Genomic DNA, 25,110 nt, shown 5'->3' with positions numbered 1-25,110 from the left:
TTACTGTTGGGACCCCAAAAATTAAGGTTTGGGCCCCAAAAATGAAGGTTGGAACCCCAAAATGGGGGGTTGGACACCAAATTGAAAGTTTGGGCCCCCAAAATCAGGCTCTGGACCTCACAAAACAAGACTTTGGACCCTACAATGAGGGTTTGGACCTCAAAATGAAGGTTTGGAGCCCCCAAAAGGAGGCTTTCAACCCAAAAATGAAGGTTTGGACCCCAAAATTGAGGGTTTGGACCCCAGAAAACTGAGGGTTTGGACCCTAGCACGAGGGGTTGGATCCCCAAAATGGGGGGTGGCACCCCACAAATGAGGGTTTGGACACCAAAACTGGGGGGTTAGACCCTAACATGAGGGGTTGGACCCCAAAACTGAGAGTTTGGAACTCAAAAATGAAGGTTTGGACCCCCAAAATGAGGGGTTAGACCCTCAAATGAGGATTTGGAGCCAAAATGAAGGTTTGGAGCCCTCCAAAGGAGGCTTTGAACCCCAAAAATGAAGGTTTGGACCCCAAACCTGAGGGTGTGGAACCCAAAAATGACTGTTGGGACCCCAAAAATGAGGGTTTGGACCCTACCATGAGGGGTTGGAACCCGAAATAGGGGGGGTAGACCCCAAAATGAAAGTTTGGGCCCCCAAAATCAGACTTTGGACCCCAAAAATGAGGCTTTTGACCTCAAAAATGACGGTTTGGACCTAAAAATGATGGTTTGGACCCGCAATATGAGGGTTTGGAACCCCCACAAAAGTATGTTTGGACACCAAAAAGGAGGATTTGGACCGCAGAAATTAAGGCTGAGACCCTAAAATGAGGGTTTGGGACCTGTAAACCCCCAAAACCAGACACAGCTTAGCTTAGGAAAACTAAACTAGTAGACTAAAACTGAGGCTTTAGATCCTAAAAATGAGGCTTGGTACCCTAAAATGTGGCTTTGGACCCCCCCAAAATGAGGCTTTGGACCACAAAATGAGGATTTGGACCCTAACATGAGATTTTAGACTCCAAATTAAGGCTGTAGACTCTCCAGAATGAGCATTTAGACCCTAAAATGAGGCTTTGGACCCTACAGTGAGGCTTTGGAATCTTAAAAGAAAGCTTGGATCCAAAAAGTGAAGGTTTGGACCACAAAAATGAGAGTTTCGATTTAAAAAAATGAAGATTTCAACCCTACAAACAGGGTTTGGAACCTTAAAACCCCCCAAAGCCAGACTTGGCTTAGTTTAGAAAACTAAAACTGAAGCTTTGGACCCTGCGATGAGGCTTTAGACTCCAAAATAAGGCTTAGGACCCCCCAGACTGAGCATTTAGACCCTCAAATGAGGGTTTGGACCCCCCAAAATGAGGCTTTAGACCCTCACTCTTGGGCTTCGGACCCTCACGGCTTTGGGCGAAGGCTCAGGTGGCCTCCATCCCTCCCCTCTTTTTCCTCCCAAAAAGCAGATTTCTTTCCATAACGGCCATGGAGAAGGTGCCTCGCATGGAAAAGTTCCTGAGGGAAGGTCCCCGAGATGACCCGACATCCAACACCACCACCTTGGCTTGATCTCAGAGCAACGGCCAACCCTAAAACCCTTCTTACCCCCGTTCTGCTTGCCAACAGTTTCTGAAATTCGCCGCTTTTTTGGCCATTTCTCTACGTTTTCACCATTTATCTCTCTCCCAAACGCTCCAACTGGGGCCTCGACAAATTTATTTTGGGGGCTGAACATCAGCTTTTCGGTCACTTCGGTCTCGGAGGCGGCCGTAGGAGGACCTTGGAGGTGGGTTCCTCATGCAAGCTGGTCTCGGAGCTCGTTGCCGATAAGATGGCTATGATGGGCGTCAGGAAGGTCGAGGATTCCCAAGAATATTTGGGTTTGGCTTTCGCCGCCTTCAGCGTGGCGATGTCAGTGAGGAATTTTTCCACCACTCTCTCTGCTCCTCCTTCTCCTTCTCCTCCTCGTCCTCCTGCTCCTCCTCCTCGTCCTCCTGCTCCTCCTCCTCGTCCTCCTGCTCCTTCGTCCCTCCGAGGTTTTGCTGATGTTGGACCTCTGGATTTGCATCGGCTCTTGGATTGGCTGTTCACTGCCCGTTTTTTTCCCGAGGAGTTCTCCAGGCTCACCGGCTGCCGTCTGGAAGGACACGACGGGAGAAGACACGATGGGCTTGGGGCCGCATCCTGCCCCAACCAGGCCAGGTTGCTCTGAGCCCCGTCCAACCCTGGCCTTGAACTTTTCCAAGGACGAGGCACCTCCCCACCTCTCTGGGCATAACGACCCCGCGTGCGGACGCCAGCCCTGAGCCTTCGGCCTCACCTGACCCGAGATTTTTTCCTCTTCTTCGGCACCGTGATTTGCCAGAACAGCGGTGTTTCATTGTTCATCGAGTTTGGAGGAGCAGGAAACCGAAAACCAGAAGGTCCCGCTGGAACCAGAAAGGAGACACCTCATCAGAAGAGCATTCCCCAAAACCTCCAAAGGAGCCGTTCCGCTCCCCTGGTAGCCACCATCGCAGCATTGGTTGCCCACACGCTACGGGAAGGAGCCGGGAGTTGCTTTCACTTTCCAACCTTGCCCAAGAGGTGGCAACTTCATTCTTCTCATCCCTTTGTCCTCACCAGGGCCTTGGCTCGAGATCTTGAGAACCCTGGGTGGTGGTTTGGGCACGTCCTGCATTTCAAACCTGGAGACAAGGAGAAGACCTGAGCAGGAGAACCACCAAGCCTTGCCGCAACCATCTGCTCACAGGCAGATACTGGTGTTGCCGTACAGGCCGTTGCTTTTCCCAAATCCACCATATTTTTCCCCAAGTCTACCATGCCCCATCCCCAAGGACCATCCTGGGAAATGGAAGCAACCAACAAAGTCCAGGCCATGATGGGAAGACAGCGTCGCCTAAATTCTTCCGTCTTTCCCATCGCATCTACGTTAGGGGAGCGACGCCGCCTTGGGGACATCAAGGAGAGTCGTTGCCTGGTGTCTCCATGGCATCTGCATCAAACAGCGGCTACGGCCGCCAACGTACTCACTCGGGAAAGAGGATGATGCGGCCAGAAAACGTCAGCGAGGCCACGGGCACCAGCGGGGACACCACCATGTCCAGCAGCCAAGGGACCTGCAAGGGAGGAGCACGAAGATGGTGGCACGTCCTCAGCATGGCTGAGGCACTCGCTATCGGAGGAGCACAAAGATGGCGGGACGGCCTCAGCGAAACGCTCACCTTAAAAACAGCTTTCTCCAAACTTTTCTTCCCAGAGGTCTTCTCCAGGAATTCATAGTAATACTTCATTTGTACCCTCGTGCCTTCAATGAGGAGCACCCCCATGTCCTTCAGGAAAAGGGCGACGTTCTCCCCCTTCCACAGGCAGTAAGAGAGGAGGGACATGGTGCCTTGGACACAGTTCTCCACCTTCTGCCGGGACACCGAGGCGGCATCGGCCACCTTGGCATATTTGAGGGCCTCCAGCTCCTTATTGTCTGTAAAAACACACGAGAGGGATGGAGGTGCTCACCCAGTGCTCCTTCTGCAGGCCAAGGTTTCCCAAGGGCTGCCTGTTGCAGTCACCCACAAAAACCCCCCATTTTTGGACCTTCTCCGCAGAGAGGACAGTTTGCTTTAGCAAAGCGTCTCGGATCCAGGGGAGGGAGGTGATGACCGTGCAACCAACCAGGGTTTAATCCTCCTGCTTACCAGGCAGGTAGTCCTTGTTGTCCCTGAGGTTGTGGACAACCACAAGGTTCCTGGCCAGCCGAAACACGGGCCTCTGGATAATCACCACCTCGTCCCCAACCCGGATCCATGTGGGGACCACATGAAAGGAGCCAAGGGTGGCAATTCGGACCCCCTGCAAGCAGAAGAGAAGGGAAGGGCAGAAGGGTGAGGACTGGCCGGAGGAAAGAGCTGGAGGTGGTCCTGTCCAGGGATGGACCTCAAGGACCATCTGATCCAACCTTTCTTGGCAAAAGCATGGTCTAGACAAGATGGCCCAGCACCTCGTCCAGTTGAATCTTAAGAGTGTCCAATGTTGGGGATGCGTCCTCTCCCTCTGGACCACCCTCTCCCCACCCTGTGGACAAGGTGGTGGTCAAGGAGTTGACCCACCTTCTGCAGCAGCAGTTGTTCTTGGATATAGTTGGCCACCGCATCCCAGATGGCTGTTCTCTCTGGAAAGCAAAGGAAAACCAGGTCACGCTCCGTGTCCGCCAGCTTTCGACGCTCCAACAGCCCCTGAACCGCGATGCGTTGGCAGATACAGAGTCACCACCGTCCCCAGCCCCAGATGGAGACACCCCCCAAGTCTCGCCAAGGCAATGCCACAACCCTTGGTCACCCCAACGTCCGTGCAGTGGCTGTGGACGCCTGTACCTTCATCGGTGATGCTGGGCATGATGAAGGTGTGCTCCGTCCCATCCCAGAAGTCTATCTTTCTCTGCCTCACGCGGACGGGTTGCTCCTTAGCGGGCACAGTCTTGTCAGAACTCATCTCTGTTCGTCCTCTGGACACTTCTCCAGGGTGTGAGACCCACCGCCCTGCAGCTCCTTTTATACCCCTGTGTGTCACAGACCCATTGTGACATCGTGGTGACATGGCCCCTGCTGACTATGCTGCCCATTGTGACACGGCCACTGCTGATGCCACGTGGCACCTGCCGATCTGCTGCCCTCTGTGAAGGGACTGCCACCGCCCCTTCGTAGAACGTTTTGGGTTGGAAGGGGCCTTTCAAGGTCACCTCATCCCGGCCACGAGCAGGGACATCTTCAACCAGACCATGTTGTTCCGCGCCCCATCCAACCTGACCTTGAATGTTTCCAGGGATGGAGCATCTCCCACCTCTCTGGGCAACCTGACATGACCGTGGGCCTCCTCAGCAGGACCTTGACCTTCTCAGGTGGACCTTGGACCCACCTCGTCCCACCTGGCTTCTCCAGGGACCTCTGGGTTGTGTCCGACTCTGGTTACTACCATTGAACCTCAACCCAACCCGTGTTCTTGCCTTGACCTTGGAACGGCCTCATCGCCACGGTCTTTGCCTGATGGTCTGGGCTTTGGGCTGATCTTGCCTTACTGAGCACATGACCAAGCTCAGGCCCCAGTCCCTTGGGCAGCAGTTGGCCCTCGCTACCCAGCAACTACAGAAGCGTGGAATCATGGAATCGTTTTGCTTGGAAAAGACCTTTAAGATCGTTGGGTCCAACTGTTAACCCAACACAGCCAAGTTCAACCACTAAACCATGTCCCCAGGCACCACATCGACGCGTCTCTTAGATACCTCCAGGGACGGGGACTCCACCACTTCCCTGGGCAGCCTGTTCCAATGCCTGACCACTCTTTCGGTGAAGAGATTTCTCCTCATCTCCAATCTAAACCTCCCCTGAGGCAACTTGAGGCCGTTTCCTCTTGTCCTGTCGCTTGTTGCTTGGGAGAAGAGACCAACCCCACCTGGCTCCAACCTCCTTCCAGGTAGTTGTAGAGAGCCATCAGGTCTCCCCTCAGCCTCCTCTTCTCCAGGCTCAACAACCCCAGGTCCCTCAGCCGCTCCTCATCAGACTTATGCTCCAGACCCTTGCCCACTTCCTTGCCCTTCTCCGGACACGCTCCAGCACCTCAATGTCCTTCTCAGAGTGAGGGGCCCAAAACTGAACTCGGAATTCAAGGCTGAGTACGGGGGGACGGTCGCTGCTCTGGTCCTGCTGGCCACACCATTGCTGATACAAGCCAGGATGCTGTTGGCCACCTTGGCCGCCCGGGCAAGCTGCTGGCTCATGGTCAGCCACCGTCGACCAACAGCGATTCACAGACTGCTAGGGGTTGGAAGAAACCTCCGGAGATCATCTCATCCAACCCCCTGCCAAAGCAGGATCACCCAGAGCAGGTCGCACAGGACGGCGTCCAGGCGGGTTTGGGATCTCTCCAGAGAAGAAGACTCCACAACCTCTCTGGGCAGCCTGTCCCAGTGCTCGGTCACCCTCAGAGGGAAGACGTTTTTCCTCACAAAGGTCCTTTTCCAGCGGGCAGCTCTTCCCCAAGCCCGTAGCGTTGCCTGGGAGCCTTCTGCTGCCGCCGCGCCTGAAGAACCCCTCCTGGTTGTCCTCCACCTCCCTTGCCAGATCCAATTCCAACAGGCCTTGGTCTTCCCCACCAACTCCTTTCTGGAACATTCCTGAGCGCACACTGCGCCTCTCGGTGAGGGCAGACCCTGCCTACGGGGAGCACTTTGGGTGATAAAAAGGGGAAACGCGCGGTTTTGGCGTGCGGCCTCCTTTTCCTTCCTTTTCCTTTTCTTTTTCCTTTTCTTTTTCCTTTTCTTTTTCCTTTTCTTTTTCCTTTTCTTTTTCCTTTTCTTTTTCCTTTTCCTTTCCCTTCCCCTTCCCCTGTCTTCCTTCCTTCCTTCCTTCCCTCCTTCCTTCCTTCTTCCTGAGTTTTGAGTAAATTTGGGATTTAATTCAGTACTCGTTGTGACTCCTGATTACCGCACACTGGCGGTGAATTAATAATCTTTTGGCTTAATAATTTTTTGGGGTCAATTAATGATTTTTTGGGCTTAATTAAGAGCTTTTGGGGTCAATTAATTATCTTCTGGGTTAATTAATAACTTTGGGGGTCAATTAATAATTTTATTGTTTAATTTATAATAAAGGTTTTTTTGGTCAATGAATAATTTTTTGCTTAATTTTTTGAGGTTAATAAACTTGTGGCTTAATAATTTTTGGGGTCAATTTTTTTTTTGGGTGAGTTAATTATTTTTGGTTGAATTAATTGGGAGGGTTTTTTAAATTTTTTGTTGTTGTTGAATTAATAAGGGTTTTTTGGGGGGGGACAATGAATTATTTTGGTTGAATTAATTTGGGTTTTGTTTCCACTAATTATGTTACAGTTCAATTATTTTTTTTTTAATTAATTACTGTTTGGGGTCAGTTAATAATTTTTTGGGTCAACTCATTATTTTTGGTAGAATTAATTGGGGGTTGTTGTCGAATTCATCATTTTTTGGTTGAATGCATCATGGGTTTGGGTCCAATTAACCATTTAATCACCTCCTTACCTTAACGAGGCTCCTCCCCGCCCCTCCGCCGTGACACGGGACACGCCCCCAGCCCCCCCAAATTGGGGTGACCCCCCCAAAATCCAACACCCCCCCCCAACCCCCCGCTGGCCACCCAGCCCCCAGCCCCGCCCCCTAAATCCAGCCCCGCCCCCAAATGCAGCCCCACCAATCCAGCCCCGCCCCCTTATATCCAGCTCCGCCCCAAATCCCAGCCCCGCCCCCAAGTCCCAGCCCCGCCCCCAAGCACGAGGCCGGAGCCCCACCCCCTGCGTGGGAAAAGCCACTTTATTGCCCCACCTGAGGGGGAGGGGGAAGGGGCGGGGCATGGCGAGGCCCCGCCCCCACTGGAAGCACTGCGATTGGAGGGACGGTCAAAGAGGGGCGGGGTTTGTGCTTAAAAGGCCCCACCCCCTGGTGGGGGGGCGGTATTATTGCTGTCAATTAACATGGCTCCTCCCCCTCACTGGGGCACAAGGCATTGTGGGAAGGGCAGGGGGCGGGGCTATGCTCTATGGCCACACCCCCTCCACCAACCAATGAGGAGGGATGGGCCAGGTGGGGCCCCGCCCACACTCCTTTCGCTGGAGGGGCGGGGCGAGGGGCGCAGCAAGGAGCCAACCGCTGAGGGAGGGCGGGGCTCATGCAGGAGACAGCCAATGGGAGGGGAGGGGCGGGGCCTAGGGCGGGGCCACCTCTCCCAGGACAGTCTCGAGCTCGTGCAGTGCCGCGGGGCCGAGCTGGGGCAGAACCTGGGGGGAAATGGGGAGGGAATGGGGAGGAAATGGGGGAATGGGGGGGAAATGGAGGGGAAATGGGGAGGAAATGGGGAGGAAATGGAGAGGGAATGGAGGGGAAATGGGGGGGAAATGGGGGGGAAATGGGGAGGAAATGGAGGGGAAATGGAGGGGAAATGGGGAGGAAATGGGGAAATGGAGGGGAAATGGGGAAATGGAGGGGAAATGGGGGGAAATGGGGAGGAAATGGGAAGAAATGGGAAGAAATGGGGGAATGGAGTGGAAATGGGGGGAAATGGGGGGGAATGGAGGGGAAATGGGGAGGAAATGGGGAAATGGCAGGGAAATGGGGGGGGAATGGGAGTTTTTAGGTGGGGTCTGTAGGGGCCTGGGGGGGGGGGGCAGGGGGCGATTGGGGGGTACCTGGCGATTGGGGGGCCCCAGTGGTTGCCCAGGGAGTGGGGGGGGATTGGGGGGTTTGGGGGAGCCCGGGGGTTTGGGGGGGAAATGGGGGGTTTGGGGGGGACCCAGGGGGTGAGGGGGTTCCGGGGGTGGGGGGAGCCAGGGGTTTGGGGGGGACACAGGGATTTGGGGGGGCGCAGAGATTTTGGGGGGGAGTATTGGGTGTTGCCCCTCCCCGGGGGTCTGGGGGTTCACGAGGGTTGGGGACACCCCCCCATGCCCCCACCCCCCAACCCCAGTTTTGGGGTTTCCCCCCCCCCTCACCTGCAGGGCCTGGAGCTGCTCCCGCAGCAGTCGGGGGGTCCCAGCCCCCACCAGGACGGAGCTGACACCCTCGGCCCGCAGGGACCAGGCTGGGGACACCCCGACCCGTGTCACCCGCTGCCACCCCCGTGGCACCCCATGGCACCCTGCATCACCCCACGGCACCCCATGGCACCCTGCGTCACCCCATGGCACCCACTGCCACCCCCCCCCGCCCCGTCCCCTTGTCACGCAGGGACCACCCCGACCCGCGTCACCCCGTGTCACCCCGTGTCACCCCACGGCACCCCGTGTCCCCCATGTCCCCGCCGTGTTCCCTGTCCCCCCATGTCCCCTGTGTCCCCCATTCCCCCCGTCCCCCCCCGTGTCCCCCCGTGTCCCCTCACCGATGCCCAGCTGGCACACGGAGCACCCCAAGCGTTGGGCCAGCGGCTGCAGCTCCCCCAACTTCAGCGGCTGCCGGCGCCCCACGGCCTGGGGACACAGGGGGATGTGGGGACATGGGGGGGGGGGGGTGGGGTGATGTGGGGACACGGGGACCCCGAGGGTGATGGGGACAGCAGGGGACACTGGGGGGGGGGGCATTGGAGGCCCTGGAGTGCCCCATGGGGCAGTTGGGGGGTGCCGTGGGGCAGCCGTGGGGCAGGGACACACACACACAGACCTTGGCTATGGGGCAGCCGTGGGGCAGGGACACACACAGACCTTGGCTATGGGGCAGCTGTGGGGCAGCCGTGGGGCAGGGACACACACACACAGACCTTGGCTATGGGGCAGCCGTGGGGCAGGGACACACACAGACCTTGGCTATGGGGCAGCTGTGGGGCAGCCGTGGGGCAGGGACACACACACACAGACCTTGGCTATGGGGCGGCCGTGGGGCAGCGGCTCCTCATCCAGGGCGGCGTCGGGGACCAGCGGGGACCAAGTGATGGCACCCAGGCCTGGGCGATGCTGTGGGGTGACCCACGGCCCCCCCCCCCCCCTCCTGCCCCACAGACACCCCCCACCCCCACCCCACAGCGCTGCCCCACGGGCACCCCAGTCCTGCCCCACCCACACAGCGCCCCACGGCTGGGACCCACCCGCAGGGACCCCCATGGGTGCCCCCACACCATAGAGACCCCCGTGGGTGCCCCCCTGTACCCTACCCCATGGGTGCCCCCCCACAGAACCCCCCCCCAAAGGTGCCCCCCCATGGGTGCCCCCCCCAACGGGTTCTCCCCCTATAGACGCCCCATGGGTCCCCCCTCATGGGTGCCCCCCCCATAGACCCCATGGGTGCCCCCCAAGGGTGCTCCCCCCCACCAAGGGTGCCCCCCCCATGGATGTCCCCCCCCATAGACCCCTATATGTACCCCCCCCATGAGTGCCCTCCCTATAGACCCCATGGGTGCCCCCCAAGGGTGGCTCCCCCCCATGAGTGCCCTCCCTATAGACCCCATGGGTGCCCCCCAAGGGTGCTCCCTCCCCCCCCATGGGTGCCCCCCCCCCCGCACCGATCTGCCGGAAGAGGCGGGGCTCCGGCGGAAGCTCCGCCCACTGGCACACAGGGGCCACCAAGTTGAACTGCCGGGCCACCGCGTAGGCGTCCTGGGGGGGGGGACGACACGACACACACGACACTGACCCCCCCCGTGTCGTCCCCCCCCCGTGTCCCCCCATCCCCCCCCCGATGTCCCCCCCCTCCCCCATCCCCTCCCCCGTGTCCCCACCATGATGTCGCCGGGTGCCCCCCCTGCCGTCCCCCAGTACAGCGCCAGCCCCCGGTCGATGACGTCACTCATGGCACGCACCAGCTCTGCGGGAGACAGGGGATGCGGGGCGTTCACTCTGGGCCCTACTGATGGCCCAGGAATGAGAAAAAAGGGACGGGGAGGGAAAGGAGGGGGCAGGAGGGCCCGGGGGTGCTATGGGGGGGGTCTGGGGGTCCCATGGGTGCTATGGGGTCCCCGTGGGTGAGGCCCCTCCCCCCAGTACCTTCAAGCCGCAGGAGGCGCAGGGTCAGGTCGAGCCCTGTGGGGCGAAGCAGACACACATGAGGGGGCGGGGCCTGAGGGGGCGTAGCCTGGATGGGGCGGGGCCTGAGGGGGCGTGGCCTGGAGGGGGCGTGGCCTGGAGGGGGCTTCAAGGTCAGGGAGGGTGGGAGGGGCCAAGGGTGCCCCAAGGGGTGGGGTTTTACCTGTGGGTGGAGCCTAAGGTAGGAAGGGGCGGGGCAAGGGGCGGGGCGAGGGAAAGGGGAGGGGCTTGGCATGGGAGGGGCAGTGGGCGGGGCCTCACCTTCGGTGTGGGCGGGGCCGGGGCGGGGCCCAGCGAAGACGACGTCGACGTAATCGAGCTGGAGGCGCTGGAGGGACCCACGGAGGCCTGGGGACCCACGGACACGGGCGGGCATGCTGCCCCACGGTGCCGCCCCACGGCACGCCCTGCCCCACAGCACCGCCCCACAGCATGCCCTGCCCCACAAAACTGCCCCACAGCACCACCCCACAGCACACCCTGTCCCACAGCACCGCCCCATGGCATGTCCTGCCCCACGGCGCTGCCCCACGGCATCCCCTGCCCCATGGTACTGCCCCACGGTACTGCCCCACGGCACGCCCTGCCCCACAGCACGCCCTGCCCCATGGCATCCCCCGCCCCACGGCGCTGCCCCACAACATCCTCTGGCCCCACGGCACACCCTGCCCCACGGCATCCCCTGCCCCACAGCATCCCCCACCCCACGGCACTGCCCGCCAGATCCCCCCCGCCCCACACTTGCCCCCCCCCCCCCAGCCCCCCAACTCACCCTCCAGGACGTGTTTCCGCGAGAGCCCCCGGTCGGCCCTTTTGGGGGGGGGGGGGCAGAGATGGCGTCACCCCACGGCTGCCCCACACCGACACCCCCCCCCCCCAATCCCCCCTCCCCCCCGAGCATTGTGGGTACTCACTGCCCCCCCCAGAAGACCCTCGTGGTGACGACGTAACTGGAGCGTCTGGGGGGGGGGGGGGGAGGTGGGTGTCAGCACCCCAGGGTGCCCCCAGCACCCCGACACCCCCCCTACCCCCCCACCCCAGGGTGCCCCCCAACCCCCACCCAGAGACTCCCCCACCCCTCCCCCAGCCCCCCCAACCACCCAGGGGCCCCCCCAGCCCCCCCCCCACCCCCTCCCAGCACCCCAAAAGCCCCCCCATCCCCCAACAATGCCCTCCAGGGGCACCCCAACACCCCCCCCCCCCCACGACCCCCCCCACACCCCGCCCCTCCCCCCACCTCCAGCCTTTGCTCCTCAGGATCTTTCCCAGCATCTCCTCTGCCCTGTGGGGGAGGGGCAGCAGTGGGGCCCAGATGCCTGGGACCCCTTGGGGGGTGGGGATTTTGGGGTGCCCCCCCCCCCCCTTCCCCCAAGCCGTACCTGCCCGAGGCCTCGGCGGCGTCGAAGAGGGTCACCCCGCTTTCGTAGGCTGCGCTCAGCACCCGCTCGGCCTCCTGGGGGCAAAAGGGGGTCACGGGGTGGGGGAGGGGGTGGGGGTGGGCACCCCAGGGTGGGGGGAGGGGAGGGAGGGAGGGGACGTCTCACCTCATCGGAGATCCCGGCCCCGAACGTCCCCCGGGCACCTGGGGGCAAAACGCAGCTGGAGCCGTAGGTGACCCCCCCAAAATAACCCCCATGGCCCCCCCAAAATAACCCCCATGGCCCCCCACTGACCCCATTGACCCCCCATGGCCCCCCCATTGCCCCCCTGTTTCCCATCTTGCCCCCCACTGAACCCCCAAACCCCTCCATTGACCCCCATAGACCCCCTGTTCCCCCCCATGGCCCCCCATTGACCTCATGGCCCCCCATGGCCCCCCAATTCCTCCCATTGACCCCCATGGCCCCCCATTGACAAACGGTGACCCCCATTGACCCAACCGACCCCGTTGACCCCATTGAACCCCTATTTCCCCACTGAACCCCCACTGACCCCCCCCATTGACCCCCATGGCCCCCCCATAGCCCCCCCTTGACCCCCATTGACCCAATTGACCCAATTGACCCCCCCTTGATTCTCATGGCCCCCCCTTGACCCCCCCAGCCCCCCATTGAACCCCCCTTGCCCCCCCCTTGACCGCCATTGACCCAACTGACCCCCCCTTGACCCCCACGGCCCCCCCTTGACCCCCATAGCCCCCCATTGAACCCCCCTTGACCCCCATTGACCCAACTGACCCCCCCTTGACCCCCACGGCCCCCCCTTGACCCCCATAGCCCCCCATTGAACCCCTCTTGACCCCCTTGACCCCTATTGACCCAACTGCCCCCCCATAGCCCCCTGCCCGCCAATCGCCCTGCCCCAGCCCTAAGCCCCGCCCCTTGCCCCGCCCCAGCCCTAAGCCCCGCCCCAACCCTAAGCCCCGCCCCCGCCCCAAGCCCCGCCCCAAGCCCCACCCCCAGCCCTAAGCCCCGCCCCCTCACCCAGCCCGAGGCAGGAGACCCGCAGCCCCGACCTCCCCAGGTTCCTGCGGGGGGGGGGGGACACACAGACGGACACACAGACAGACACGGACACGGGGGGGTCACCTTGGGCCCCCCCCCCCCCCAAAAGGGAGCCAAGGTCCCCCCAGAGGACCCAGGTCCGGGTGCCCCCCCCCCCCCCAAGGGACCTGGGTGCCCCCCCAAAAGGGTCCCAGGGCCCCCTGTTAGTACCCAGCCCCCCCCCCCCCCCGAGGACCCACATCAGGGTGCCCCCCCCAAAGGGACCCAGACCCCCTCCTCCATAGCACCCAAGGCCCAAGTGCCCCCCCCGGGGGACTCAGCCCCCCCCCCCCCCATGCACCCATTTCTCGGTGCCCCCCCCCCCCAAAGGGACCCAGAGCCCGGATCCCCCCCCCCAAAGTGACCCCCCCCCAAGGTGCCCCCCAAAAGGGTGCCCCCTCAAAGGGCCCCCCCATAGGGTGACCCCTCCCATAGGGTGCCCCCCTCATAGTGTCCCCCCCATAGGGTGACCCCCCCCCCCCATCAGGTGCTCCCCCCCGGGGTGCTTCCCCCTCGTAGGGTGCCTCCCCCATAGGGCCCCCCCCATCGGGTGCCCCCCCGGGGTGCCCCCCCATAGGGTGCCCTCCCCCATAGGGTCCCCCCCCCAATAGGGTGACCCCCCCGCGGGGTGCCCCACCATAGGGTCCCCCCCCATAGATCCCCCCCCATCGGGTGCCCCCCCCCCGGGGTGCCCCTCCCCATAGGGTGACCCCCCCCCATAGCCCCCCCCCGGGTGCCCCCCCCATAGGGTGCCCCCCCCCATAGCCCCCCCCCCGGGTGCCCCCCCCCATAGGGTGCCCCCCATACCGGTACTTCATGCCGGAGCCAGGGGGGTCCCTTCTCGGTGCCGGTCCCGCCGCCGCAGCCCCTCCCCCCTTTATCCCTTTCATCCCCCCCCTCTGCTGCCCCCTCCCCCCAAAGCGAGGGGGGGGTGGAGGGGGGACCCCCCCTGCCCCTCCCCCACCCCCCCATCCCCCCCCCTCCCCCCGCCCCTCCCCCTCCCCGCTCGGCGCTGCGGCTCCGCAGGTTTTGCTCGGTGCAGGCGATGGAAACCTGCATGGGGGGGGGGGGGGGGGGTGAGGGGGGGGGGGGGGGACCCGGGTGGGGGGTGGAGGGGGGGTGGGGGTGGGGTGGGGGGCGCGAAACGATCGAAAAATGGGGGGGGGGGGGGGGAGACGCGTCCGAGCGGCCACAGGGGACCCGGGCCGAGGCTCCGCCCAGGGGCGGCGCTCATTTGCATACGGTTCATTTGCATACGGCTCATTTGCATACAGGACTCCGCCCCCTCACGGCGAGGGGGAGGGAAGATCCCGGGGTCGCTTTTTTATTTTGGGGGGGGGAACCCCGAGATTTGGGTTTGGTTTAGGGGGGATTCCCTCAGGTCCCTGAAAAATGGGGAACCCCCCCCCAAAAAAAAGATTGGGGACCCCCCCCACCCTGAGGAAGGGGGACCCCCTGAAAGATGGGGACCCCCCCCGAGAGATGGGGAACCCCCCCGAGAGAAATGTTGGACCCCTCCCAAAAGATGGGGACCCCCCCTCGAGAGATGGAGACATCCCCCCCGAGAAATGGGGGACACCCCCCCCGAAAGATTGGGGACCCCCCCTTTGCCCCCCCCAGCACCCCCAGACAGCCAGAAACCACCAAAACAACTTTATTCCATTTTGGGGGGGTTGCGACCCCCCCAACAGATTTGGGGTACCCCCAGGGTGCAGGGACCCCCCCAGGGGTATCGGGGTGCCCCCAGGAATGTTGGGGTCCCCCCAGGTGTGGAGGGGGGGGCACCCTGATCCCCTCCTGGGGATGTCGGGGTGCCCCCCGGGGTTTGGGGGGATCCGGGGGGGGGTTTTGGGGTGCCCCCCGGGTTTTGGGGGTGCCCCCGGGGGGGGGGGTTGGGGTGCCCCCCAGGGATATCGGGGTGCTGGGGGGTTTAAGGGTGCCAGGAGGCGGTTTGGGGAGCCCCTCGGGTTTTGGGGGGGGGGGGGGGTGTGTGCCCTGGGAGTTTAGAGGTGCCGGGGGGGGTTTAGGGGTGCCCCCCCGGTTTTGGGGTGCCCCGCAGGTTTTGGGGTGCCCCCCAGAGGGGGTGGTTTAGAGGTCCCCCCCCAGGGATCTCAGGGTACCCTGGGGGTTTAGAGGTGCCGGGGGGGGGGGTTATGGGTACCGGGGGGGATTTAGGGGTACCAGGGGGGGTTTAGGGGGTGCCCCCCAGGTTTTGGGGTGCCCCCCAGGTTTTGGGGTGCCCCGGGGGTCAGGCGGGGCGGGGCCCGAAGAAGGGCAGGCTGCGCACGAAGGCGTCCAGGCGGGAGCGGAAGAGGTCGCTCTGCACCGGCTGCCGGGGGGGGCACAGCGGGTTCTTCACCACCAGCTCCACGAACAGCTGGGGGGGGGGGCACCCCGTTACCAGGGACCCCCCAAACTGGGGGGACCCCAGAACACAGGGACACACACACACACACACACACACACACACATCCCCCCCAGAACCCAGGGATGCCCAAACTGGGGGGACCCCAGAACCCAAGGACCCCCCCAGCACCCAGGGGACCCCCAAAATGGGGGACCCCCCCCCAGAACACAGGGACCCCCCCCCAGAACACGGGGACCCCCAAACTGGGGGACCCCAAAACCCAAGGACACCCCCCCCCCAGCACCCAGGGGACCCCCCCCAGCACCCAGGGACTCCCCCCAGCACCCAGGGGACCCCCAAACTGGGGGAGCCCAGAACCCAAGGACACCCCCCCCCCAGCACCCAGGGGAACCCCCCCAGAACCCCAGGGACCCCCCCAGAACCCAGGGACCCCGTCACCAGGGACCCCAGAAAATGGGGGACCCCCCCCCAGAACCCAGGGACCCCCAAACTGGGGGGACCCCAGAACCCAAGGACCCCCCCAGCACCCAGGGGACCCCCCCAGAACCCCAGGGACCCCATCGCCAGGGACCCCCAAACTGGGGGGACCCCAGAACACGGGGACCCCCCCCCCCAAAACCCAGGGATGCCCAAACTGGGGGGACCCCAGAACCCAAGGACACCCCCCCCCCAGCACCCAGGGGACCCCCAAAATGGGGGACCCCCCCCAGAACACAGGGACCCCCCCCCCAGAACACGGGGACCCCAAAACCCAAGGACACCCCCCCCCAGCACCCAGGGCAACCCCCCCAGAACCCAGGGACCCCGTCACCAGGGACCCCAGAAAATGGGGGACCCCCCCCCCAGAACCCCAGGGACCCCCCCAGAACCCCGGGGACCCCATCACCAGGGACCCCCAAAACTGGGGGGACCCCAGAACCCAAGGACCCCCCCCAAAACCCAGGGACCCCAGAAAATGGGGGACACCCCCCCCAGAACCCAGGGACCCCCAAACTGGGGGATCCCAGCACCCAGGGACCCCCCCAAAACCCACGGACCCCCAAACTGGGGGACCCCAGAGCCCAGGGACACCCCAAAACCCAGGTACCGCCCCAAAACCTGGGGACCCCCCCCCCAGCACCCAGCGACCCAAATATTGGGGACCCCCCCAAGACCTGGGGACCCCCCCTCTGGGGCCCCAGGGTGAGGGTTTTGGGGGGCTGGGGGGAAGGGGCACATTTGGGGGGTGCTGGGGTGGGTTTGGGGGTGCAGCGGGATTTGGGGGGGCCCTGAGAGTGCTGGGGGCGTGGGGCAGGACCGGGGGACAGGATTTGGGGGTGCAGGGGGGGTTGGGGGCAGGTTTTGGGGTGCAGGGGGCAGGTTTTGGGGTGTGGGCTTTCTAGGGGTGCAGGTTTTGGGGATACGGGGTGGGTTTGGGGTTCAGGGGCGTTGGGGGGGTTCAGGGTGATTTTTGGGGGGTGGGGGGGTTTTGGGGTGCCCTCAGGGGATCTCGTGGGCACAGTGGGGCAGGTTTGGGGGTGCAGGAGATTTTGGGGCAGATTTTGAGGATATTGGGTGGTTTTGGGGCACGGGTGCGGTTTTGGGGGTTTGGGGGTGATTTTGGGGGTTCAGGGGTGATTTTTGGGGTGCAGGGGTGATTTCGGGGTGCCCTCACGTGGCCGTAGACGCGGTCCAGCACCTTGCGGGTGCAGCGGGGGCTGGTCTGGAGCCGATTTTGGGGCAGATTTTGGGGATATTGGGTGTTTGGGGGGTTCAGATGGGGTTTGGGGGTTCGGGGGTGATTTTTGGGGTGCAGGGGTGATTTTTGGGGTGCCCTCACGTCACCGTAGACGCGGTCCAGCACCTCATGGCTGCAGGTTCGGGCGTACGGGAGCTGATTTTGGGGCAGATTTTGGGGATATTGGGTGTTTGGGGGGTTCAGATGGGGTTTGGGGGCTCAGGGGTGATTTTTGGGGTTCAGGGGTGATTTTTGGGGTGCAGGGGTGATTTCAGGGTGCCCTCACGTGACCGTAGACGCGGTCCAGCGCCTCACGGCTGCAGGTTCGGGCGTACGGGAGCCGATTTTGGGGCAGATTTTGGGGATATTGGGTGTTTGGGGGGTTCAGATGGGGTTTGGGGGTGATTTTTGGGGTGCAGGGGGATTTTTGGGGGGCCCCTCACGTGGCTGTAGATGTGGTGCAGGGCCTCGCGGGCGCTGGCGACGCTGAGGTCGGTGTTGAGCACGAGGCGCAGCCCGCTCGGCGTCTCGTAGTAGTGGAGCCGGTATTTGCTGGTCTGGAAGGAGACGAAGCCGTCCCGCCTGCGCGCCGAGCTGAGGGGCCGCCACGCAAAAAAAAAAAAAGGGGGGGGGGGGAACCCCAAAAATCCATCCCCCCCCCCCCAAATCCCCCTCAAAAATCCCCACTGCGGTACCCCTAAAAATCAACACCCCCCCCCTCAAATCCTCACCGGGGCAGCCCAAAAATTCCCCAAATCAACTCTCCCCAAAATCCCCCCCCCCCCCGGGGCCCCCCCAAATCCCCACCAGGGCACCCCAAAAATCCCCCCCAAAAATCCCCAAGGGCCCCCCAAAAATCCTGCTGGGGCCCCCCCAAATCCTCATTGGAGCTCCCCCCAAATCCCCCCCTCAGAGCCCCCCCAAATCCCCACCAGGGCCCCCCCCAAATTCCTGCCAGAGCCCCCCAAACCCCCTTTGGGGTGCCCCCTGAACCCCCCTGTGGCCCCCCCAAACCCCTGGACCCCCCAAACGCCCTTTGGGGTGCTCCCCAAACCCCATGGGACCCCCCCCAGACCCCTGTGCCCCCACACCCCCCGTGCCCCCCCAGATCCCCCGGGCCCCCCCAGACCCTGTGGGACCCCCCCAGACCCCCCCATGCCCCCCCAAACCCCTGGACCCCCAAACCTCTGTGCCCCCCCAAACCCCCAGGGCCCCCCCACACCCCCGGGGCCCCCAGACCCCCTGTGCCCCCCCAAACCCCGTGTCCCCCCAGACACCCCGTGCCCCCCCAAACTCCTGTGCCCCCCAGACCCCCTGTGCCCCCCCAGACCCCCCGTGCCCCCCAGACACCCCGTGCCCCCCCAAACCCCCAGGGCCCCCCCCAAACCCCCCGGGGCCCTACACACCCCTGTGCCCCCCCAAACTCCTGTGCCCCCAGACCCCCCATGCCCCCCCACACCCCCGGGGCCCCCCCAAACCCCCAGGGCCCCCCCAAACCCTGTGGGACCCCCCCAGACTCCAGGGCCCCCAGACTCCCTGTGCCCCCCCAAACCCCCAGGGCCCCCCGACCCCCTGTGCCCCCCCAAACCCCGTGTCCCCCCAGACACCCCGTGCCCCCCCAAACTCCTGTGCCCCCAGACCCCCCATGCCCCCCCACACCCCCGGGGCCCCCCCAAACCCTGTGGGATCCCCCCAGACTCCAGGGCCCCCCGACCCCCTGTGCCCCCCCAAACCCCGTGTCCCCCCAAACTCCTGTGCCCCCAGACCCCCCATGCCCCCCCACACCCCCGGGGCCCCCCCAAACCCTGTGGGACCCCCCCAGACTCCAGGGCCCCCCGACCCCCTGTGCCCCCCCAAACCCCGTGCCCCCCCAAACTCCTGTGCCCCCCAGACCCCCCATGCCCCCCCAGACCCCCTGTGCCCCCCCAAACCCCCCGGGCCCCCCCAGACCCCCCTGTGCCCCCCAAGGATACATGTCTGTGGGGCTCATCTTGCCCACGAAGGAGCGGAGGGAGAAGAGCATCCCGAACATGAGCTTGAACTCCTGCGGGCACGGCCGGGGGGTGCGGGAAATGGGGTGCGGGGGAGTGGGGTGCGGGGGAGTGGGGTACGGGGGAGTGGGGGTACGGGGGGAGTGGGGTACGGGGGGAGTGGGGTACGGGGGGAGTGGGGGTACGGGAAATGGGGTGCGGGGGAGTGGGGTACAGGGGGAGTGGGGTACAGGGGGAGTGGGGGTGCAGGGGTGGGGTACGGGGGAGTGGGGGTACGGGGGAGTGGGGGTGCGGGGGTGGGGTACGGGGGGAGTGGGGGTACGGGAAATGGGGGTGCGGGGGAGTGGGGGTACGGGGGAGTGGGGGTACGGGGGGAGTGGGGGTGCGGGGGGAGTGGGGGTGCGGGGGTGGGGTACGGGAAATGGGGGTGCGGGAAATGGGGGTGCGGGAAATGGGGGTGCGGGGGGAGTGGGGTGCGGGGGGAGTGGGGGTGCAGGGGTGGGGTACGGGGGAGTGGGGGTACGGGGGGAGTGGGGGTGCGGGGGGAGTGGGGGTACGGGAAATGGGGGTGCGGGGGAGTGGGGGTGCGGGGGAGTGGGGTGCGGGGGAGTGGGGTGCGGGAAATGGGGGTGCGGGAAATGGGGGTGCGGGGGAGTGGGGGTGCGGGGGAGTGGGGGTGCGGGGGAGTGGGGGTGCGGGGGAAATGGGGGGAGTGGGGGTGCGGGGGTGGGGTACAGGGGTGGGGTACAGGGGGAGTGGGGGTGCGGGGGGAGTGGGGTATGGGGGAAATGGGGGTGCGGGAATGGGGTATGGGGGTGGGGTACGGGGAAATGGGGGTGCGGGGGGAGTGGGGTACGGGAGTGGGGTGCGGGAAATGGGGGTGCGGGGGGAGTGGGGTACGGGAGTGGGGTACGGGGGAGTGGGGGTACGGGAGCGGGGGTACAGGAGCGGGGTATGGGGGGAGTGGGGGTGCGGGGGAAATGGGGTGTGGGGGAAATGGGGTGCGGGGGAAATGGGGTACAGGGGAGTGGGGGTGTGGGGGAGTGGGGGTGTGGGAAATGGGGTGCGGGAAATGGGGGTGCGGGAAATGGGGGTGCGGGGGAAATGGGGGGCATGCGAATGGGGGGAACGGGGAAATGGGGGTGCGGGGGAAATGGGGGGACATGGGGGTGCAGGAATGGGGGTCACAGGGGGGAACGGGGGGCACGGGGATTGGGGGGGCACAGGGAACGGGGGGGCACAGGGGGGAGAAATGGGGGTACACACTGGCACCCCTCCCCCCCGCACTCTGCTGCCAGCCCAGGGGGAGCCCCCAGCCCCCCCCCCCTGCACCCCCAAATCCCCCCGTACCCCACCTCCTCCCAGGGGATCCCCGCCTGCCCCCCCCAATTCCCCATGACCCCCCCCAGCCCCCCCAAACCCCCTGCACCCCCAATTTCCCCCCCCGTACCCCACCTCCTCCCAGGGGATCCCCACCTGCCCCCCATGGCCCCCCCCATTCCCCTCCCCCAGCCCCCCTGCACCCCCAAACTCCCCCCCCGTACCCCCAAATTCCCCCCCCGTACCCCACCTCCTCCCGGGGGATCCCCGCCTGGCGCCGCCGGTGCCACTCCCCGTAGTGCAGGCAGGTGCCGGCCCGGTCGAAGATGTACAGGTTGTGGATCGTCATCTGGGGGGACCCCGAAATCAAGGGGGACCCCAAAACCTGGGGAGGGGCCCAAAACCCGGGGAGGGGACCCCAAAAGCTGGGGGGGATGAGCCCAAAACTCAGGGAGGGTCCTGGAAGCCAGGGAGGACCCTGAAACTTGGGGGGGGGGGTGTGGAATTGGGGGGACCCCAAAAGCCGGGGGGGGACCCTGAAACTTGGGGGGGGTGGAATTGGGGGGATCCCAAAAGCCGGGGGGGACCCCAAAAGCTGGGGGGGATGAGCCCAAAACTCAGGGAGGGTCCTGGAAGCCAGGGGGGACCCTGAAACTTGGGGGGGGTGTGGAATTGGGGGGACCCCAAAAGCCAGGAGGGACCCTGAAACTTGGGGGGACCCCAAAAGCCGGGGGGGGACCCTGAAACTTGGGGGGGGGTGGAATTGGGGGGATCCCAAAAGCCGGGGGGGACCCCAAAAGCTGGGGGGGATGAGCCTAAAAATCAGGGAGGACCCTGGAAGCCAGGGGGGACCCTGAAACTTGGGGGGGGGTGTGGAATTGGGGGGACCCCAAAAGCCGGGGGGGACCCTGAAACTTGGGGGTGTGTGGAATTGGGGGACCCCAAAAGCCAGGGGGGACCCCAAAACCTGGAGGGACCCCAAAAGCTGGGGGGGACCCTGAAACTTGGGGGGGTGGAATTGGGGGGACCCCAAAAGCCGGGGAGACCCCAAAACCTGGAGGGACCCCAAGAGCCGGGGGGGACCCCAAAACCTGGAGGGGACCCTGGATCTGGGGGAGGACCCCAAAACTCAAGGGGGGGTCCTGAAACCTGGGGTGGAACCCCAAAATCTTAGGGGATCCCGGAACTGGGGGGGGGACCCTGGAACTCAGGGGGGGGACCCCAACTCGTGGGGGCCCGGGGCCAGAGGGGGGGGACCCCAACTCAGGGAACACCCCAACTTAGGGAGGGACCCCAAAACTCAGGGGGGCCCCCAGAAGCCAATGGGGGGGAAACCTCAACTTGGGGGGGGACCCCAACTTGGGGGGGGACCCCAGAACCCAATGGCACCCCAAAACTCCCCAGGGGACCCCAAAACTCAATGGGACCAGAGGTGGGGGGGACACCCCAAAACTCAACAGGGACCCCAGGGCTGGGGGAGACCCCAAAAATCATAGGGAACCCCAAAAGTCAGGGGCAGCCTAAGGCTGGGGGGGGACCCCAAATCCCACAGGGACCCCAAAACTGGGGGGCACCCCAGAACCAGGGGGGACCCCAAACCCCACAGGGGACCCCAGGGCTGGGGGGACCCCAAAACTCACCGGCACCCCAAGGCTGGGGGGGGGTCTCCAACCCACGGGGGGGGGCCCCAAGTCCAACAGGGCCCCTGGTGTCCCCCAGTATCTCCCAGTATCCCCAGTCCACTCCAATTGTCACATCCCCCAGTGCCCCCCAGTGCCTCCCAGTGCCCCCCAGTATCCCCAGTCCACTCCAGTTTTCACAACCCCCAGTGCCCCCCAGTACCTCCCAGTATCCCCAGTCCACTCCAGTTCTCATTGAAACCCCCAGTACCTCCCAGTGCCCCCCAATATCCCCCAGTCCACTCCAGTTCTCATTGAAACCCCCAGTGCCCTCCAGTACCTCCCAGTATCCCCAGTCCACTCCAGTTCTCACAACCCCCAGCACCTCCCAGTGCCGTTACCCCAGTACATCCCAGTATCCCTCAGAACCTCCCAGTTCGCCCCAGTATCCCCCAGTCCCATTACCCCCAATGCCCCCCAGTGCCTCCCAGTATCGCCCAGTGCCCCCCAGTACCTCCCAGTATCCCCAGTCCACTCCAGTTCTCACAACCCCCAACCTCCCCCAGTGCCCCCCAGTACCTCCCAGTATCCCCAGTTTTCACAACCCCCAGTACCCCCCAGTATCCCCAGTCCACTCCAGTTTTCACAACCCCCAGCCTCCCCTAGTGCCCCCCAGTACCTCCCAGTACCCCCCAGTACCTCCCAGTTCCCCCTATATCCCCAGTCCACTCCAGTTTTCACAACCCCCAGCCTCCCCCAGTGCCCCCCAGTGCCTCCCAGTGCCTCCCAGTACGTCCCAGTCGCTCCCAGTGCCGTTACCCCAGTACCTCCCAGTATCCCCCAGTACCACCAGTTCCTCCCAGTGCCGTTACGCCTGGCACCGCCCGGCACCGCCCGGCACCTCCCAGTGCCCCCCGTTACCCCCCAGTTCCTCCCAGTCCCCCCAGTTCCCCCCTCCCCGCTCCCCCCAGTCGGCCCCAGGGCTCCCAGTTCCCCCCCCCCACCGCCTCACCTCCGCCCCGCCGCCGTCACTTCCGCCCGGCCCCAGCGCCGGTGCCGCTGACGTCACTTCCGATTCCGCCCTCACCAAATATGGCGGCTGCGGCCGGGCAGAGCGAGGGGCGGGGGGGGGAGGGAGGGGCGGGGTTTAGAGCGGCGCTGAGGGGGCGTGGCTGGGGCTGAGGGGGCGTGGCTGGGCGCGGTGGGGGCGTGGCTGGGGCTGAGGGGGCGTGGCCCTGGCCGTGAGTGACGGGCGGGGGGCGGTGGCGATTTGGGGCTGAAAGCGGCGGGTTTGGGGCAACCGGGGGGGCACGTGTGTCCCCGTGTGTCCCCGTGTGTCGTCCCCCCCCGTGTCCCCCCTCGTGTCCCCCCACGTCCCCCCGTGCCCCCCCACCCCCCCCCCAGCACCCACAGACCACCCACGCCCCACCCGTGACACCCCCCCACCCCCCCACGCCTGTCCGTGTCCCCCGTGTGCCCCCCGTGGGTGCTGCCCTCCCGTCTCCCAGCACCCACAGGCCCCCCCTTCTCCTCCCCCCACCCCTCGTTAAGCTGATTACACCCACGGAGGGGGGGGGGAAGGGGGATTAGGGCCCCCCCCCCCCCGCTCCGGCTGCACACGGGTGCTGGCGGCCGTGGGGGCACCCTGGGGGCAGCCGCCGAGTGGGCACCCAGGTGTCCGGGGGGGGCCACGGCCCCCCCACCCCCCCGCAGCACCCACCCGCCAGGGCCTGGGAACAGGTAAGGGACCCCCACCCCCCCACCCCCACCCCCCCGTGGGCCCCACTGGGGTATTGGGGTCCCCTCACGGGTTATTGGGGTCCCCTCCAGTTGCGTGGGTGCCCCACGGGGGTATTGGGGTCCCCTCCTGGCCCCTACTGCAGTATTGGGGTCCCCCACCCGGACCCCCGGGTACCCCCCTGGACACCTGCATCCCCCCCACGTGTATTGGGGTCCCCTCCCTGGGGTTTTGGGGGTTCCCTCGCTGGGTATTGGGGTCCCCTCTGGGACCCCTCGATCCCCTACTGCAGGTTTGGGGTCCCCTCCCTGAGTATTGGGGTCCCCTCCTGGGGTATTGGGGTCCCCTCCCTGAGTATTGGGGTCCCCTCCCGCAACCCCTGGGTCCCCTCCTGCAGTTTTGGGGTCCCCTTCCCAGGTATTGGGGTCCCCCCCCAGACTCCTGCGTGCCCCACTGGGGTTTTGGGGTCCCCTCCTCCAGTTTCGGGGTCCCTTCCCGGGGTATTGGGGTCCCCCCCAGGTATTGGGGTCCCCTCCTGCAGTTTTGGGGTCCCCCCCCCGGTATCGGGGTCCCCCCTGGACCCCCAGTCCCCTCCCCATTTCCCAGACCCCGGGGGCCCTGCTGGGCTGGGGGGAGCTGTGCACACGCATGTGCAAATGTGAGACGTGTCCCGGCACACGCGTGTGCAGGTTGGGCCATGGCCTGGCACACGCATGTGCAAATGTGAGAGGTGTGCTGGCACACGCATGTGTAGGTGTGTGACGTGTCCTGGCACACGCGTGTGCGTAGGTGTGCGGTGTGTCCCTGCACACGTGTTTGTGGGTGTGCGACGTGTCCCTGCACACGCGTGTGCAGGTTGGGCCGTGTCCCGGCACACACGTGTGTGTAGGTGTGCGACGTGTCCCTGCACACGCATGTGTAAGTGTGCGACATGTCCCTGCACACGTTTGTGGGTGGGTGTGCGACGTGTCCCTGCACGCGTGTTTGTGGGTGCGTGATGTGTCCCTGCACCCGTGTCTGTGGGTGTGCGACGTGTCCCTGCATACGTGTTTGTGGGTGCGTGATGTGTCCCTGCACACGCGTGTGTAGGTGTGCGACGTGTCCCTGCACACACGTTTGTGGGTGGGTGCGCGACGTGTCCCTGCACGCGTGTTTGTGGGTGCACGATGTGTCCCTGCACCCGTGTTTGTGGGTGTGCGACGTGTCCCTGCACACGCGTTTGTGGGTGTGAGACGTCCCGGCACACACGTGTGCAGGTTGGGCTGTGTCCCGGCACACGCGTGTGCAGGCGTGACACACGGGGTGACCCGGCCGCGGGGGATGAAGGTGCCAGAAATAACCGGGGTGGGATTACGGCAGCGCCTGA

At 64.7% G+C, this 25,110-nt stretch overlaps 3 protein-coding genes across 4 annotated transcripts; all 3 read right to left on the bottom strand.

The window, feature by feature from the left end:
• Positions 1-1,601: 1,601 nt before the first annotated feature.
• Positions 1,602-4,608, bottom strand: LOC129197918 (coiled-coil domain-containing protein 81-like). Its single transcript, XM_054806740.1, has 8 exons — positions 4,349-4,608; positions 4,085-4,146; positions 3,674-3,827; positions 3,203-3,459; positions 3,012-3,097; positions 2,553-2,665; positions 2,299-2,407; positions 1,602-2,115 (listed from the first exon to the last, which is right to left on the bottom strand). Exons 1-8 carry the CDS (start codon positions 4,569-4,571, stop codon positions 1,725-1,727), a joined length of 1,395 nt encoding a protein of 464 aa, XP_054662715.1. The 5' UTR covers positions 4,572-4,608; the 3' UTR covers positions 1,602-1,724.
• Positions 4,609-7,706: 3,098 nt separating this feature from the next.
• On the bottom strand, positions 7,707-14,008 carry LOC129197893 (voltage-gated potassium channel subunit beta-3-like). The gene is made up of 13 exons (XM_054806697.1): positions 13,799-14,008; positions 12,932-12,975; positions 12,053-12,090; positions 11,888-11,961; positions 11,746-11,790; positions 11,423-11,467; positions 11,281-11,318; positions 10,770-10,856; positions 10,470-10,505; positions 10,205-10,290; positions 9,989-10,082; positions 8,490-8,578; positions 7,707-7,778 (listed from the first exon to the last, which is right to left on the bottom strand). Exons 1-13 carry the CDS (start codon positions 13,879-13,881, stop codon positions 7,707-7,709), a joined length of 831 nt encoding a protein of 276 aa, XP_054662672.1. The 5' UTR covers positions 13,882-14,008.
• Positions 14,009-14,967: 959 nt separating this feature from the next.
• On the bottom strand, positions 14,968-22,195 carry LOC129197914 (trafficking protein particle complex subunit 1-like). 2 transcript variants are annotated; one of them, XM_054806733.1, is made up of 5 exons: positions 22,028-22,195; positions 20,638-20,736; positions 19,050-19,120; positions 17,520-17,670; positions 14,968-15,368 (listed from the first exon to the last, which is right to left on the bottom strand). In XM_054806733.1, the coding sequence occupies exons 2-5, from the start codon at positions 20,734-20,736 to the stop codon at positions 15,240-15,242; spliced, it is 450 nt and encodes a 149-aa protein (XP_054662708.1). In that variant the 5' UTR covers positions 22,028-22,195; the 3' UTR covers positions 14,968-15,239. The 2 variants fall into 2 exon arrangements, with proteins under 2 accessions (XP_054662708.1, XP_054662709.1); XM_054806734.1 differs by having other exon boundaries at positions 14,971-15,368; positions 17,520-17,658; positions 22,028-22,187.
• Positions 22,196-25,110: the final 2,915 nt, after the last annotated feature.

This window comes from Grus americana, chromosome 30 (assembly GCF_028858705.1).
Source record: "Grus americana isolate bGruAme1 chromosome 30, bGruAme1.mat, whole genome shotgun sequence".
Classification (NCBI taxonomy): Eukaryota; Metazoa; Chordata; class Aves; order Gruiformes; family Gruidae; genus Grus; species Grus americana.
Note: the sequence above shows the minus strand (reverse complement) of the source record. Positions and strands in the feature narration are given on the sequence as shown.

Coding starts and splice junctions, on each gene's coding strand:
- LOC129197918 (XM_054806740.1), bottom strand. CDS start 4,571: ATGTCACCACGATGTCACAATGGGTCTGTGACACACAGGGGTATAAAA. Junction 4,147..4,348: donor GCCCAGCATCACCGATGAAG/GTACAGGCGTCC, acceptor TTTGCTTTCCAG/AGAGAACAGCCATCTGGGAT. Junction 3,460..3,673: donor CAACAAGGACTACCTGCCTG/GTAAGCAGGAGG, acceptor GTGTTTTTACAG/ACAATAAGGAGCTGGAGGCC.
- LOC129197893 (XM_054806697.1), bottom strand. CDS start 13,881: ATGAAAGGGATAAAGGGGGGAGGGGCTGCGGCGGCGGGACCGGCACCG. Junction 10,857..11,280: donor GCGGAAACACGTCCTGGAGG/GTGAGTTGGGGG, acceptor GTGGGTCCCCAG/GCCTCCGTGGGTCCCTCCAG. Junction 7,779..8,489: donor AGCAGCTCCAGGCCCTGCAG/GTGAGGGGGGGG, acceptor ATTTCCCCCCAG/GTTCTGCCCCAGCTCGGCCC.
- LOC129197914 (XM_054806733.1), bottom strand. CDS start 20,736: ATGACGATCCACAACCTGTACATCTTCGACCGGGCCGGCACCTGCCTG. Junction 19,121..20,637: donor CGGGGATCCCCCGGGAGGAG/GTGGGGTACGGG, acceptor CCGTGCCCGCAG/GAGTTCAAGCTCATGTTCGG. Junction 17,671..19,049: donor AAGATGAGCCCCACAGACAT/GTATCCTTGGGG, acceptor GCGGCCCCTCAG/CTCGGCGCGCAGGCGGGACG.